Genomic DNA, 11618 nt, shown 5'->3' on the forward strand with positions numbered 1-11618 from the left:
GTCCGCGCGTTGGGCTCACCGCAGGGTCCCGTCCGCGCGTTGGGCTCACCGCAGGGTCCCGTCCGTGCGTTGGGCTCACCGCAGGGTCCCGTCCGCGCGTTGGGCTCACCGCAGGGTCCCATCAGTGCATTTGGAGACCAGGCGTGAGGCTCGCCCACAGGAGAACCCTGAGAAATGATGCCCGAGTGGGCACTTTCTTTGTGTTTTATCAAAGTTATGAATTACCCCTTTGTGGGGATCGATGGGGCACAAATGCACACACACAGTTTTGAAATAATTGTGTTAATTTTAAAACACCACAAAGAATTTCTCTATTTCATCAGATTCATCCATTGTTGAAGTTTTGTTCTATTACTGTTCTCTTCCCAGGATATGGGTGTCTGTGTACAAGCACACATGTGCATGCGTGTGTCCGTGTGTACATGCGTGTGTGTGTGAGGGAATACACCACATTTTTTCTAAATAGCCCAGGAAGCTGCGGACGCGTACTGCTCTCCTGAATGGCTCCAGTGTGTGTGGGCAAGATTGGGGAAGTGATCGTGGACGCACACGGTGTCCTTCCCGCGGCAGGGATCTCATGCCGAGCCCCTTGGCCCCCACTTTGCACAGCAGGTGCTGGGCCCGCCTTCTTCTGGACCCGCAGCGACTCCCGGGGCAGCTTCAGGAGGTGGCGCCAGGCGGCTCGCCCCACCGCTGGTGACCCGGACGCGGGTTATCCAGCCGGAGCGTGAATTCCACATTTGTTCAGTGGGGGCAGGTGTGAGAATGGGAATGTTTCTGGGCGTGGAAGGCAAAGGCCCTTCGTCTTTGAAGGGAGCTCCTACTGTACCCCCGAGGGGCGCCTGGGCTGCGAGCCGCGAACCCCACTGGGTTGGAAAGTGCTTCAGCGTCAGCGCGCATGTCTCCTCCCGCACAGTGTGGCCCCGGGGTCTCTGGGGTCCGGTGCGTTGATGCGGTAAACCCGCGTCAGTGTTGGAATGTCAGGAGTTGGGTCCAGGTTCAGGTGGAAGCTGAATGCTTAGCACGGGCGTGGGGGGCTTCGGGTCCCTGCCTTTGCTGTACAGCAGTGGTCACGGGCCACTAGACCCGGCGAAAGGGCGAGGAGGGGGCGGGGGAGGAGACCAGCCGCACAGCTGCCGGCGTCAGCCTGTTCTCCGGTACTTTCTCTTCCCAGGGATTTCCGCCGCGGCTGTGCACACTCCAGTGTTAGGAAGGGCCATGTGTGGCCTTTGCCACGTTCCCAGCCAGGCCCGTCCTGGGTGGATGGGGCTTGGAGCGAACGCGGGTGTTTGTGGGATGGTGTAGTCGTGGCCGGGTGGGAGGGAGCTGAGGTGGAGCAGGGCCTGGAGGCGGGATGAGGGAGCCCGGTGTGTGTGCCCGCTGCACCCCGGCCACAGATGAAGGTGACCCCCTGGTGTGAGTCTGGAAGCCAGCACGGGGTTGAGAGGATGGGGTGTGGTGCGTCCATGGAGCTGGAGGCTGTCCTGCTGTCGGTGGGGAGCCCAGGCGAGGTTGGGGGGCTCCTGGGACAGGAGGATGCGGTCCCAAGGCCGTCTTGCCCGTGGAGGGAGGAGGGACGCGCAGGCGGCCCCTCAGACACTGCCCACTACGAGGCCACGGCTTGCGTCATAGGCGTGCCGTGAAGGCTCAGTGACGTCGGCGAGGATGTGCTCGCTGTCTCTCGAACTACAGCCTGACACCCCGAACGCTCATTTCAGACTGCAGGACCAGGGGACAGTTCAACGCGTTTTCGCACCACTTCCGAGGCAGGCGGTCTCTGGGGTTCAGCTACCAGGAGGACGAGCACACCGGGGAAGCGGGCTCCGGGGGGACACCGAGGTACGGCCGTCTCCAGGACAGGGCCCTAGGTGCTGGGCGGGGGCTTCTGTGGCCACCTATGACATGCTGAGGTCTGTTGGTGGCTTCTCCTTCTCCCCAAGCAGCATCGGGAAACACAGAAAGCATCCGGGCAATGGCACGGCCCCCTCCCGTGAGCGCCCACAAGTGCCGGGGACAAATGACTTCAAGGACTTCGTTCTGGAAATGCAGAAGACCATCACAGACCTCAGAGAACAGGTAAGCGTCCCTGCACATCCCACGTCACAGACGGCGTTCTTGCTCCCGAGACCCTGCAGGGGGGACATCTGTTCCAGCTCCCTGGAGCAGTCTGTCTGGGTGGCTCTTCTCTGGTGGCCTGTCCCTGGCCCAGCCACATGGGGCTGTTCTCCGGTTTCCCAGTGGCTGGGGAGCTCACTGTGGGCTGCAGGTACCATTGTGGAGGGCACGGTGTCCCCGGAGCAGCCGCAGAGATCGTAGGTCTGGAGGGGGCTCAGGAGTAAGGTCATGAAGAATTCAGACCTCGGGTCCTGTTCCAAAGCCACTTCTTCAGGATGTGGCGAAGGGCACCCACTGAGGGTCTCCACACTGGGCTCTTCTCCAAGGACCTGTAGGGTCTTGCAGAAAATGACTGGTCTGCCCTCCCTGGCCCAGAGAGCTTTCTCCTATTGGCATGTCTGTGTCGGGTCCTCAGTGAGTTTTATGTGCACATGAGTGGAGACTGAGGTCCCAGGTTAAGAATCAGTGTGCAGATTGGACGGTCCTGTTGGCACAGATGCCCGATGCCATGGAAACCTGGAGACGGCCTGAGTGGTGGTCTGGTAGCAGGACCCCATTGCTAGTATGGGGTCCTCAGTGCTCAGGTCTGGAGGACATGGGGTCGTCTGTCCCAGCCACGTGCAGAGGTGCTCTGCTGTGACAGGCTCCAGGGGTGTGACAGCAGGGAGGGGAGGGGAGGCAGGGGGAGGGGACACCTGGTACCGGGCGGAGGGCAGGGTTTGTGGTACTGACCTCACCTGCAGCCAGAGAGACACAGCCAGGCTGTGACAGGCACAGGGCGTCCCGGGGGCTCAGCCAGGCAGGCAGGTGCTGTGAATCCTAGAGACGGTCACTCCGGGCTGGGCGGCTGGACCAGTGACCACGCAGTGTGCATAGGTGAGGGGCACGCAGGAGGGAGAGGTTGCACTCTGCAGATGGCTCAGTGTGAGCAGAGGCAGGAGGGAGGACAGGGTGGCCCTGAGGCCAGTCGGCTGCCCCGTGCCCACCAGTGCCCCCCGAGCCCGCCAGCCCCCCGAGCCCGCCAGCACCTGGGACTCGTCTGTGGCTTCTTCCACCTGCAGGATGAAATAACTGGTGCGCGTGCCCTTCCCTCCAGGCGCCCCCACATCTCAGGGCAGGGCAGCTGTCTGGGCAGCCGGTGGAGCATCTGCTGTGACTGCCGCCCGGGAGCTGGTGGGAAGTTGGCGGGCGTCTCTTACTGTGCGCGGCCGGGCCTGGTTCACGCAGTGGTGGTCATACCCTCATCGCCACCCAGGGAGACGGCGAGGTTTGTCTTCGCATCTTCCGGCTTTACGCTGAAATTCGGTCAGCAGCCACTGAGGAGAGACCCCCCCCCTTTCCCCAGCAGCCCTGCCCAGCCCGTGGCTGCCGCTCCCGTGGCCGCAGGGACCCTCCTTGCCCTCACGATTTGGAAGACAGTTCTGAGGTCTGGGGACGTCAGGATCAGTGATGCTAACAAGGGCCCGCGGGCAAGAGCCGCTCCCTTCAGAGCCGCACCTGAGACCTGCCGGTGCCCGTGCCCTGGGCTGATGCTGTTCGGGTCACCACGCAGCCGGCGGGGCAGATGCAGAATGCGCGGGGCAAGGTGACCCGGACCACGAGCACCATGTGGTCCTGTGCGGCTTGGAGGCCGTGCGGTGATCGGCACACTGTCACACGGAGTAGATGGAGGACGTTTAACCGCCAGGAGCACGCGGGAGGTCCGCGTGTGAATCCGTTCTTGGCGCTCCGTCCTTGATGGGAGCAGACGCCCCGCCTGCAGACACTTGGTTAGGTGGTCGCACCCGATTGTTTCCATTCTCCTCCGTGGGGGTCGGGACGGAAGCCCCACCGGAGGACTGATAGATGAGGTGGGGGTTTTGCGGGGCTGCCGGACCCTCCACGGTGCAGAGACAAGCACGTCCGGCCGCCGTCAGAGTCGGCAGCCAGCAGCAGGGACGGGGGAGGGGCGCCCCTGGGAGGCCCGCGGCTGGGGTTGGTGGCCGGTCACGGCCGCCCATGTTCGGGAGTCTCCGTGCAGGACATTCTCGTCTGGGTGGTTCCTGCTTACGGTCCCATGGGAGCCTGTCCTCCGGTCCCCTCTGGGCTCCTCTTTCCCTGCAGCGGCTGTATGCTGCAGCCTGTGCCCCCCGTGATGCCGGGCGCGCAGTGCTCCCACCGGGCTGTCCCGGAGGTTTCTGCAGCGTCCCTGCCGAGCCGGAGGCACAGGTGCACCCAGAGCTGACACCTTCGCCTCTCGTGAGCAGGCACATTCTGCTTTGCTGCAGATAAAGAGGCTGGAGTCCCGGCTCAGCACCGGGGACTGCACGGACGCCGACGGGGAGCCTCACGCCAACGGCGCCAAGTGGAAGCGAGACGCCTGCTCCGTCTGCGAGTGCCGCGTGAGTATGCGGCTCTGCCGGGGGACCTGGGGGCGTGAACTTCACTCCGAGGCAGGTGGCCCTGCTTGGAAGTGGGGGGCTCTTCCCCCAGGGCTCCGTTCAAGGTGGGCCTGCGCACCACCGCCCCAGGGAGCCACACGGTGTTTGCACCTGCGAGGAGGGTGGGCCTGCCACCGGTCCTCGGTCTCCAGGGAAAGTGGATGGAGGTGCCGTGGTGGCCGCGGTGTCCAGGCCAGAGCTTCAGGGAAAGGGATGTGTTTCCTGGTCCGGGGATGGGAAGAGGACTCCAGGGTCCCTGGTGGTTGACCTGTTTGGGGATGGCAGAGCAGAGTGGGGACCGCATGGTTCCCTGTGGCCTCTCCTACTTTGTCCTCCTTCTGGCGGACATCTGGGACATGATCCTAGGGTCCCAGGTGTGAGGCCAGGGGGCTGTGCTGAGCTTGTGGTCCTGAGCTGTCTTCAGGGTGGGAGGACAGTTAGGGTGAGGGGCGGGAACCTTCTGGAAGAAGTGCAGGGTGTCTGCAGCAATTATCAGGGGGACAATCAGCTGTCGATTGCAAACTGCACCAAAGAGCTCAGACCGGCACACGGTGGGAAGGGCAGACAGGCAGGGGGGTGATGCATGGGCCGTGTACCCCAGGAACTGACGGGTCCTGGTGCCTCTCTCCTCCAGGACGGGCAGGTCACCTGCTTCGTGGAGGCCTGCCAGCCTGCCGATTGCCCAGCTCCTGTGAGAGCCCGTGGGGCCTGCTGCCCGGTCTGCCCGAGAGACGGCACAGGGAAGAAGCCTTAGGCTCGGCGAGGCCTTCGGGGCCCTCCACACGTCCTCGAGACCGACGGCCGGCATGGGGCGTGTGGACGGGAGGGACCCCTTCTGTCTCAGTGGAGCGCAGGTGCTTAGACCAGAGCATTCACAGAGGAGAAACCATGGACACACGTCCTAACTTCACGTTAGATTCTCAGGTTTTTTATTTAATGTTTTTAATGAAATATTGGTGCTACTATTAAATTGCACAATTAAGTCATTTAGGCTCCTAAATTCACTTCCCTGGATTCCATACCGTTTCTTCTCGACCAAAAGTGAGTCCCGCTTGGTTCTGACACCTGGAGCTTGCAGACGAGCCCCTGCGGCAAGGGCGCGTCACGGAGCCGCCGGGAGGACGCACGCCGCGGTGGGAAGGGAAGCTGTGTGTGGCCGATGGACAGACTTGTAGGAGAGCCGGGGTGACGGTGTGGGCGGTGGGGCCAGCATCTCGTCCCGGAACGGACGGCCCTGCTGCTCGGGCGCCCGCTCGCCTGCGACTCCAGCACCTCGCCCGTGAGAGTGGGATGAGGCCGCATATGCAGAAAGGCAGGAACAGGTTGGTTTTCACTACGGCTTGCGTGACGCTGCCCAGCGTGGACCAAATGTGAAGCCCCGTTCCTACTGAAGGCCCGCGTCCCTGCCGGTCGCCCACGGCACATGCCGGGCTCTGTGTCCAGCCGGAGCGCCGAGGACGTCTTCCCCACGGAGGAGTCAGGTGCTGGGGACTTCCTAAGTTCAGGTTGTGCGAGTGCCTTAAAGAAATAAAATCGACCCCTTTACCTCATTTGTATTTTCAAAATGCATGACGTATGAAATTTCGCCCATGTTTAGGTGTTAGGAATGGCAGAGAAATCACTTCTACTATGCAAAAGTTATCTTAGAATTCAGAGAAAAGCAACTATCATACCTCATGGCCTCTCTCTTCTTAATCGACCGGAACCTCCTATTTTGTTCTGGATATGAAGTGACGTGTGTCCTGAGAAACGTGTCCCCAGACACGCAAGCTCAGTTAGCCAAGCATGTAGCGGAGTGCCCACCACGCGCGGGCGCCGAGCTGATCACAGACGCAGGGCCCCCCTGCCCTGCCGGCAAGGACCCCCGAGGAACACAGATGGTCTCAGTATGTGACGGCGAGTCCAGGGTGGGGCGCTTTGCGGTGGCCGTCACCGTGGTGGCCGGGAGGCAGGTCTCCTGGCGATCGAGGTTGAGAGCCCAGTCTGGGCCTGGCGTGGGCATCCTTCCGGAAGCAAGAGACGCCAGGCTCTGTGGCCAGGCTGCCACGACCGTGGGGTGGGGTTAACAGTCCGGTCGTGAGAGTGTCCACAGTGGCTTTAAACACGGCCAACTTGACTTCTTGTCCTCGGATTGTTAAACGGCAGATACTAAGTTGGTGTCTCGTGGGGCATGGGACTTCTTGGAGATGCCAAGTCCCATAATAACCAAATCTTAGAACGGATTTCTATCAGTGAGAGAGTAGGTAACCGTGTGTACAGCGTAATGGGTATGCAGGTTGCTCAGGTATGAGATGACTGCACACCCCACGTTCCGAGCATGTCTGGAGGTGGCCGTGTGGCTCTGCTACCCAGGCGCACGCACGCGGGTTAGAACGTGTGGCTTGGACTGTGTTCTCTTGGCGGGAGAGAAGCTGTCTGTCACTCACGATGAAGGTCTGTAACTGCAGCGGAATGTCGCAGGGTCCCCAGTTTCATCTCACACGCGGTGTCCGAGCTGCGGGCAGGGCCCAGAGGGACCCTTGGCGGCCGCTGCAGGGGGATCGCGGCCACGCAACGCGAGTGTCCCTATTTATTTACTTTCTAACTGTTGCCAACAGCCACGTGCCTTTCTGTGTTCACTGTAATCAGCTCATTACCAAAGAAGCGTTTGCACTATGTAACGATGCCGTCAGTTCAAATAAATGGGCCACGTTTTCAAATGGAGGCTGGTGTTCTTCTTTCCGTCAAGCCCGTCGTCGGGGCGGCCGCTTGCAGGCCCCGCGAGGCCGACAGCAGGTGGGGAAGGAGACAGCTCCTGGAGAGAGCGGGGCTGCGCTGGGCACTGTGTCCTGTGAAAATGTGAGACAGGAGAAGCAGGAAGAGGATTCGTCAACGTGGGCTTTGTCCTCCCAGGCGGCCTGGATGCTCTCGCGGGACCGAGGGGCTGGCTCTGGGCAGGTGGAGTGGGGTGTCGGGAGCCTGTGGCGGCTGCCCCTGCCCCTGGATGCGTCGTGCTGTGGATGAGGACGTGTCCTTGTCGGAGGGACTGTGTGACCTCGGCTGACACACGCGGCGGCAGGGAGGGTCCTCCAAGGGGCCATGTCTCAGGGGCGAGGTGACACCCGTCCCTGCTCCGGGCTCTGGGTGCAGGTGGGAGAGAGGACGCAGCTCCAAGGAGAACTGGAAGGATTTGGGGCATCTTCATGGGGCCTGGGGAAGGTCACTACTGTCGACAGTCACCATGAGAAGAACATTTAAATACTAGGGAAAATTAAATGAGTTTCTTAAATTTGCCAAATTGCTTCAGAATCTGACCCGTGAGCTGCTTTCAGGAGCATGCCGAGTTACGGGAGTGGCAGCCGTCCGTCTTTGGCTGCCTTAGCGGGGTGTCTGTTGGTCTCAGCCGCGCAGCGGGAACGGACGGGCTTCACCCTCACGGGGACGGGGGAGCTCGAAGCCACCTTTTTGCAACTCTTCCAGAATTCAGCCGGCTTTGCCAGACACGTGTCGTGCTGAGGGGTCATAGTTTGTATGACATCAGCAGGTTGTCCGTTCCACTTAAGCTCAACTCTGTCAGGGTTGCCATGTGCTGGAGCCTGGGGAGCTGGTGTCTGGGTGCAGCGGCGACAGCGCGTCGGCTGAAGGTCGCCAGAAACTCTGGATGAGGTGCCGGTGGATACTGGACCCACCTCACGTTGCTCGGCCTCACCGGAGGAAACACCCGTGCCGTGTGCCGGCCTCACTTGTGCCGAGTGCCGGGCTCACCTAGGATGGCAGCCCCTGGAAGGACAGGCAGTGGGTCTGGGGTGGGCGGGGGTGGGGGAAGCTCTCCTCCGGCCTGCTCTGAGCTGGCACAGACACGGGTGTTGCCGAGACCCCTTCCTTGGGAGGAGCGAGGAGGAGCGGGGTCCACAGTCCAGTCCGCTGGGCTGGAGGAGCCTTGAGCCGAGAAAGCCACGGCGCAGGACACAGGAAGGGTTCAGTTCGCGCGGACCACCTGCCACTCCGCCAGTGAGAGACAGTCGGGTGTGCCCCGCCCAGCGCTGTGCAGGGGGGGGCAGGGAATGGGCCCCGTTCACCTACTTTAAGTGAAACTGGTCGCGTAAAACTGGCAAAAAGTGATCGTTTGTATTTTGCTTTAAAAACTGAAAAAGGCATAGAAGCATTTCCGCTGTCTCTGACAACACTTCACACCTGCCTCCGTGTGCGCAATTACGCACCAGATGACCTCAACGCTTGTGTCGTATTTGCCAAGGGAGTCACCAGGGTTCTCACGTGTGTTCAGTGAGCTCAACAAGAGCATCTTAAAGATATTTCATATTTAGAAAACAACGTATGTGCTGTTGAGACAAAGTTTCGGGAACTTGTCTGATTTGCACATTGTGTTCTGTCTGGTTTTACACCTCGTGACTCCCGCTGCCGAAGCCGAGAGGCTGGAGGTGGCTCGGCAGGACGGCGCACGTCGGGTGCTCGGGTGGGCCTGGGCTTGTCCTGTGGTTGCCGCCGGGGGGACGTGGCCCCCGTGGCTGGGGACACTGTGGCGGGCCTCCTGTGGGTGGACAGCGGGTCGGGGAGTCCGGATGCGGTGCCCGCCCTTGGTGCAGTGAGCAGAGGTCTTGAGCCGCGGCCCGGTGTGCTTCCCACTCGTTCCCATTCCTCCTCCTCCAGGCTGCCCTCCCAGGCGCTCTCCAGCATCACAGCGATGGTAACAAAGTCCCTGACCAGACGGCTTTGTGGCTCTTTAGCTGTTGAGAGCATGTTTTATGCTTGATCCTCAAGTTGTGGGTTCGAGGTCATTTGAGTTCAGGGAGACAAGCATCCTCTAACCCCAAACCGTGAGGCGTTGGCAGTGGGGGAGGGTGTTTGAACCTAGAAGTTTCCAGAAACCCCAGCGGTGCCTGTGTTCATGTTCGGGGGATCTGTTGAGAGTAACTCGGCTTCTCCCTGCTGTTTCGGCGTCCGGTTTCCTTGCGCACAGACGGGAGTCCCACCGGCCTCAGCTCCTCTCACGAACGTCTCAGCCTTCACGCGGTGATGGCAAAGTCCCCTTTGCTCCGTTAGGGTTCCTGACAGCCGGTCTAGGGCCGTTCTGCTGGGAAGCCGCATTTTCTAGGAGTAGCTTCATCTGCTGGTTTGCTGGGGCTGCGGAGGGAAGGAGACACCTCACGTCCCGGGTCGTCTGCAGGGGTTCCTCCGGCGCCCTTTCTCTCAGCACTTTGGGGGATGGAAAGAACTGGAGTCTGATTTTCATTATTCTTCGTCCTTTTCCAACACTGATCGTGATCTTAAGCAGCATGGAAAACGTTACTCTCAAGGAGTTTACCCACCGAGTCCCCCCGGATGGTTACTGAACCTCGGCTGTGAGCCCCGACCGTGTGGCCGCATGACGTCACTGTCAGATGCCTTTCAAGTTACCCACATCCTTCCAGCGTCAAACAGATTTTCTTAATTGTCTTGTCCTCAGTAAGCAACACAAATCAGGACAGACCCACGGAGCCTTTGCCGAATGACTTGCGTGCAGCTGTTCTCCAAGGAGCTTCCTGGCAAACATCCGTGTTTGTGCTCTTTTAAAAACGTCTGCCGAGCAGTTAAGAGAGTTTGTCATCGTTGCGATCTGGACGGGCGGGGTCAGTGCGAAGACAGCATGCGCGTGAGCGTGTGTGGACCGCCCGGAGCGGGCTCTGTGTCCCCAAATCCAGCAGTGCCGGACTCCGGGGCCAGTATTCCCTTCGTGTCATCAGACCCAGAGAAAGTGAACGGTGACGTTTCATTCAAGCCCGCATTCCACGCTCTGCCCACGTGTTGACAGAACTGCGTGCTTTCTGAGTGCAGCTTGCGTGGGAAGGACGAGTTCTGTAACTTCGGGAAACAATGCGTGAAGCGTGACTTCTCTTTTGTGCGGACCCGCGGTGCTGACAGTCATGCCTGCCCCGCCTGCCTGTGCCCGCCCCGTCCCACGCCTGCTGGGTGAGCTCACCGCACAGGTGACCTGACGCCGCGTGCCTGGCGCCCAAGCAGGCACAGTGCGCGAGCTGAATCCTCTTCTCCTGGCCATCTGAGCACCTCGTTCCTGGCAGTCTTGCTTGGAGACTGCTCCCCCATGTTCCACGATGTTTTCATACCAACCGGGAAGGGTGTAGACGGCGGAACTCCATCCTTACTTCACTGCTGCCTTAACTTGAAGGCCACAAGGGTTGCTGAGAAGCTCCCCCACTTGACCCAGAACATCTGGACAGGGGAGACCGACAGGGGTGCCCCCGTCCCCCAGGGGCCTGGGCACCTGCATCAGAATAAGCTTCCTGATTCCTGCTGGCCGCAGGCCCCAGCCCCCTTCCGTGGCCTCCACACACACCATTCCTGCGTCCGTGTCTGCCCTGCCCCTCGTCCATGTTCCGTGAAGGGTCCTCCTGTCCCCGCACCACCTGCCACATTGGTCCGCAGTGGCTCACCCCCGGGACAGGTCACAAGGGCAGCGCTGTGCTCTGCTGCTCACTGCCAGCTTCCGTGGCCTGTCTCCCGGGCACGGCCCGTAGGTCCCCAGCCAGCTTACCGCTCCGTCCCCCCACCCTTCTCACCTTTACCGCCATGGAGTCTCGGGTATTTCAGGAGCGCCTGCTGACCCTGCTCCTTATCATTGGCAGTGGGTCTCCGACTTTTCAGGGTGAGGGTCTTAACTTGTAGGCTGATGATAACAGAATCTTTTCATTTCTGCAAATACCTTAAATGCAGACGTGAGATTTGGGCGAGGCGCTGCCCTTCTAGTCACTTGCTGTTTGCTTGCAGGTTACGCAACCCCTTTAGGCTAAAAAATGATCCAGCTGTTTGGAGTTTTTTTGAAGTGAACATGGCAAGGTCAACAGGAAAAAAGAAGTCTGTGGGCTGCAGGGGAACGGCGTGTTCAGCTGCTTACCGAGCGCCTGCCCGTCGCCAGCTCCAGGGGCTGCAGACGGGAGGACGCGCCGTAGGGGTGCAGGTGGACGTGCGTAGACAGCGGGTGGGGACAGAGGACCAGCTCAGGAATGACATCAGTGAGGACTGAGTCCCCTCGCCTGCGCCTGGTGCAGGATTCAGGGAGAGCCACAGAGCTCCGTGCCCATCTGTGAC

General features: G+C 60.7%; 1 protein-coding gene across 10 annotated transcripts in view; it reads left to right on the top strand.

Annotated features, from left to right (window-relative positions):
- Positions 1-7234, top strand: part of PXDN (peroxidasin) — a 70512-nt gene extending 63278 nt beyond the window's left edge. For 7 of the 10 annotated variants that reach the window (XM_026517987.4, XM_044390023.3, XM_048222554.2 and 4 more), the window contains 4 exons: positions 1719-1839; positions 1944-2076; positions 4383-4496; positions 5170-7234. In XM_026517987.4, the coding sequence (XP_026373772.3) occupies positions 1719-1839; positions 1944-2076; positions 4383-4496; positions 5170-5289 (488 nt within the window). In that variant the 3' untranslated portion in view covers positions 5290-7234. Of the gene's footprint in view, positions 1-1718; positions 1840-1943; positions 2077-3176; positions 3383-3460; positions 3667-4382; positions 4497-5169 lie in introns of those variants that run through there. The other 3 variants (XM_044390016.3, XM_048222555.2, XM_026518004.4) reach the window with 3 other exon arrangements.
- The last annotated feature ends 4384 nt before the right edge of the window (positions 7235-11618 follow it).

The sequence above is a fragment of the Ursus arctos genome, unplaced genomic scaffold (genome assembly GCF_023065955.2).
Source record: "Ursus arctos isolate Adak ecotype North America unplaced genomic scaffold, UrsArc2.0 scaffold_8, whole genome shotgun sequence".
Taxonomy (NCBI): domain Eukaryota; kingdom Metazoa; phylum Chordata; class Mammalia; order Carnivora; family Ursidae; genus Ursus; species Ursus arctos.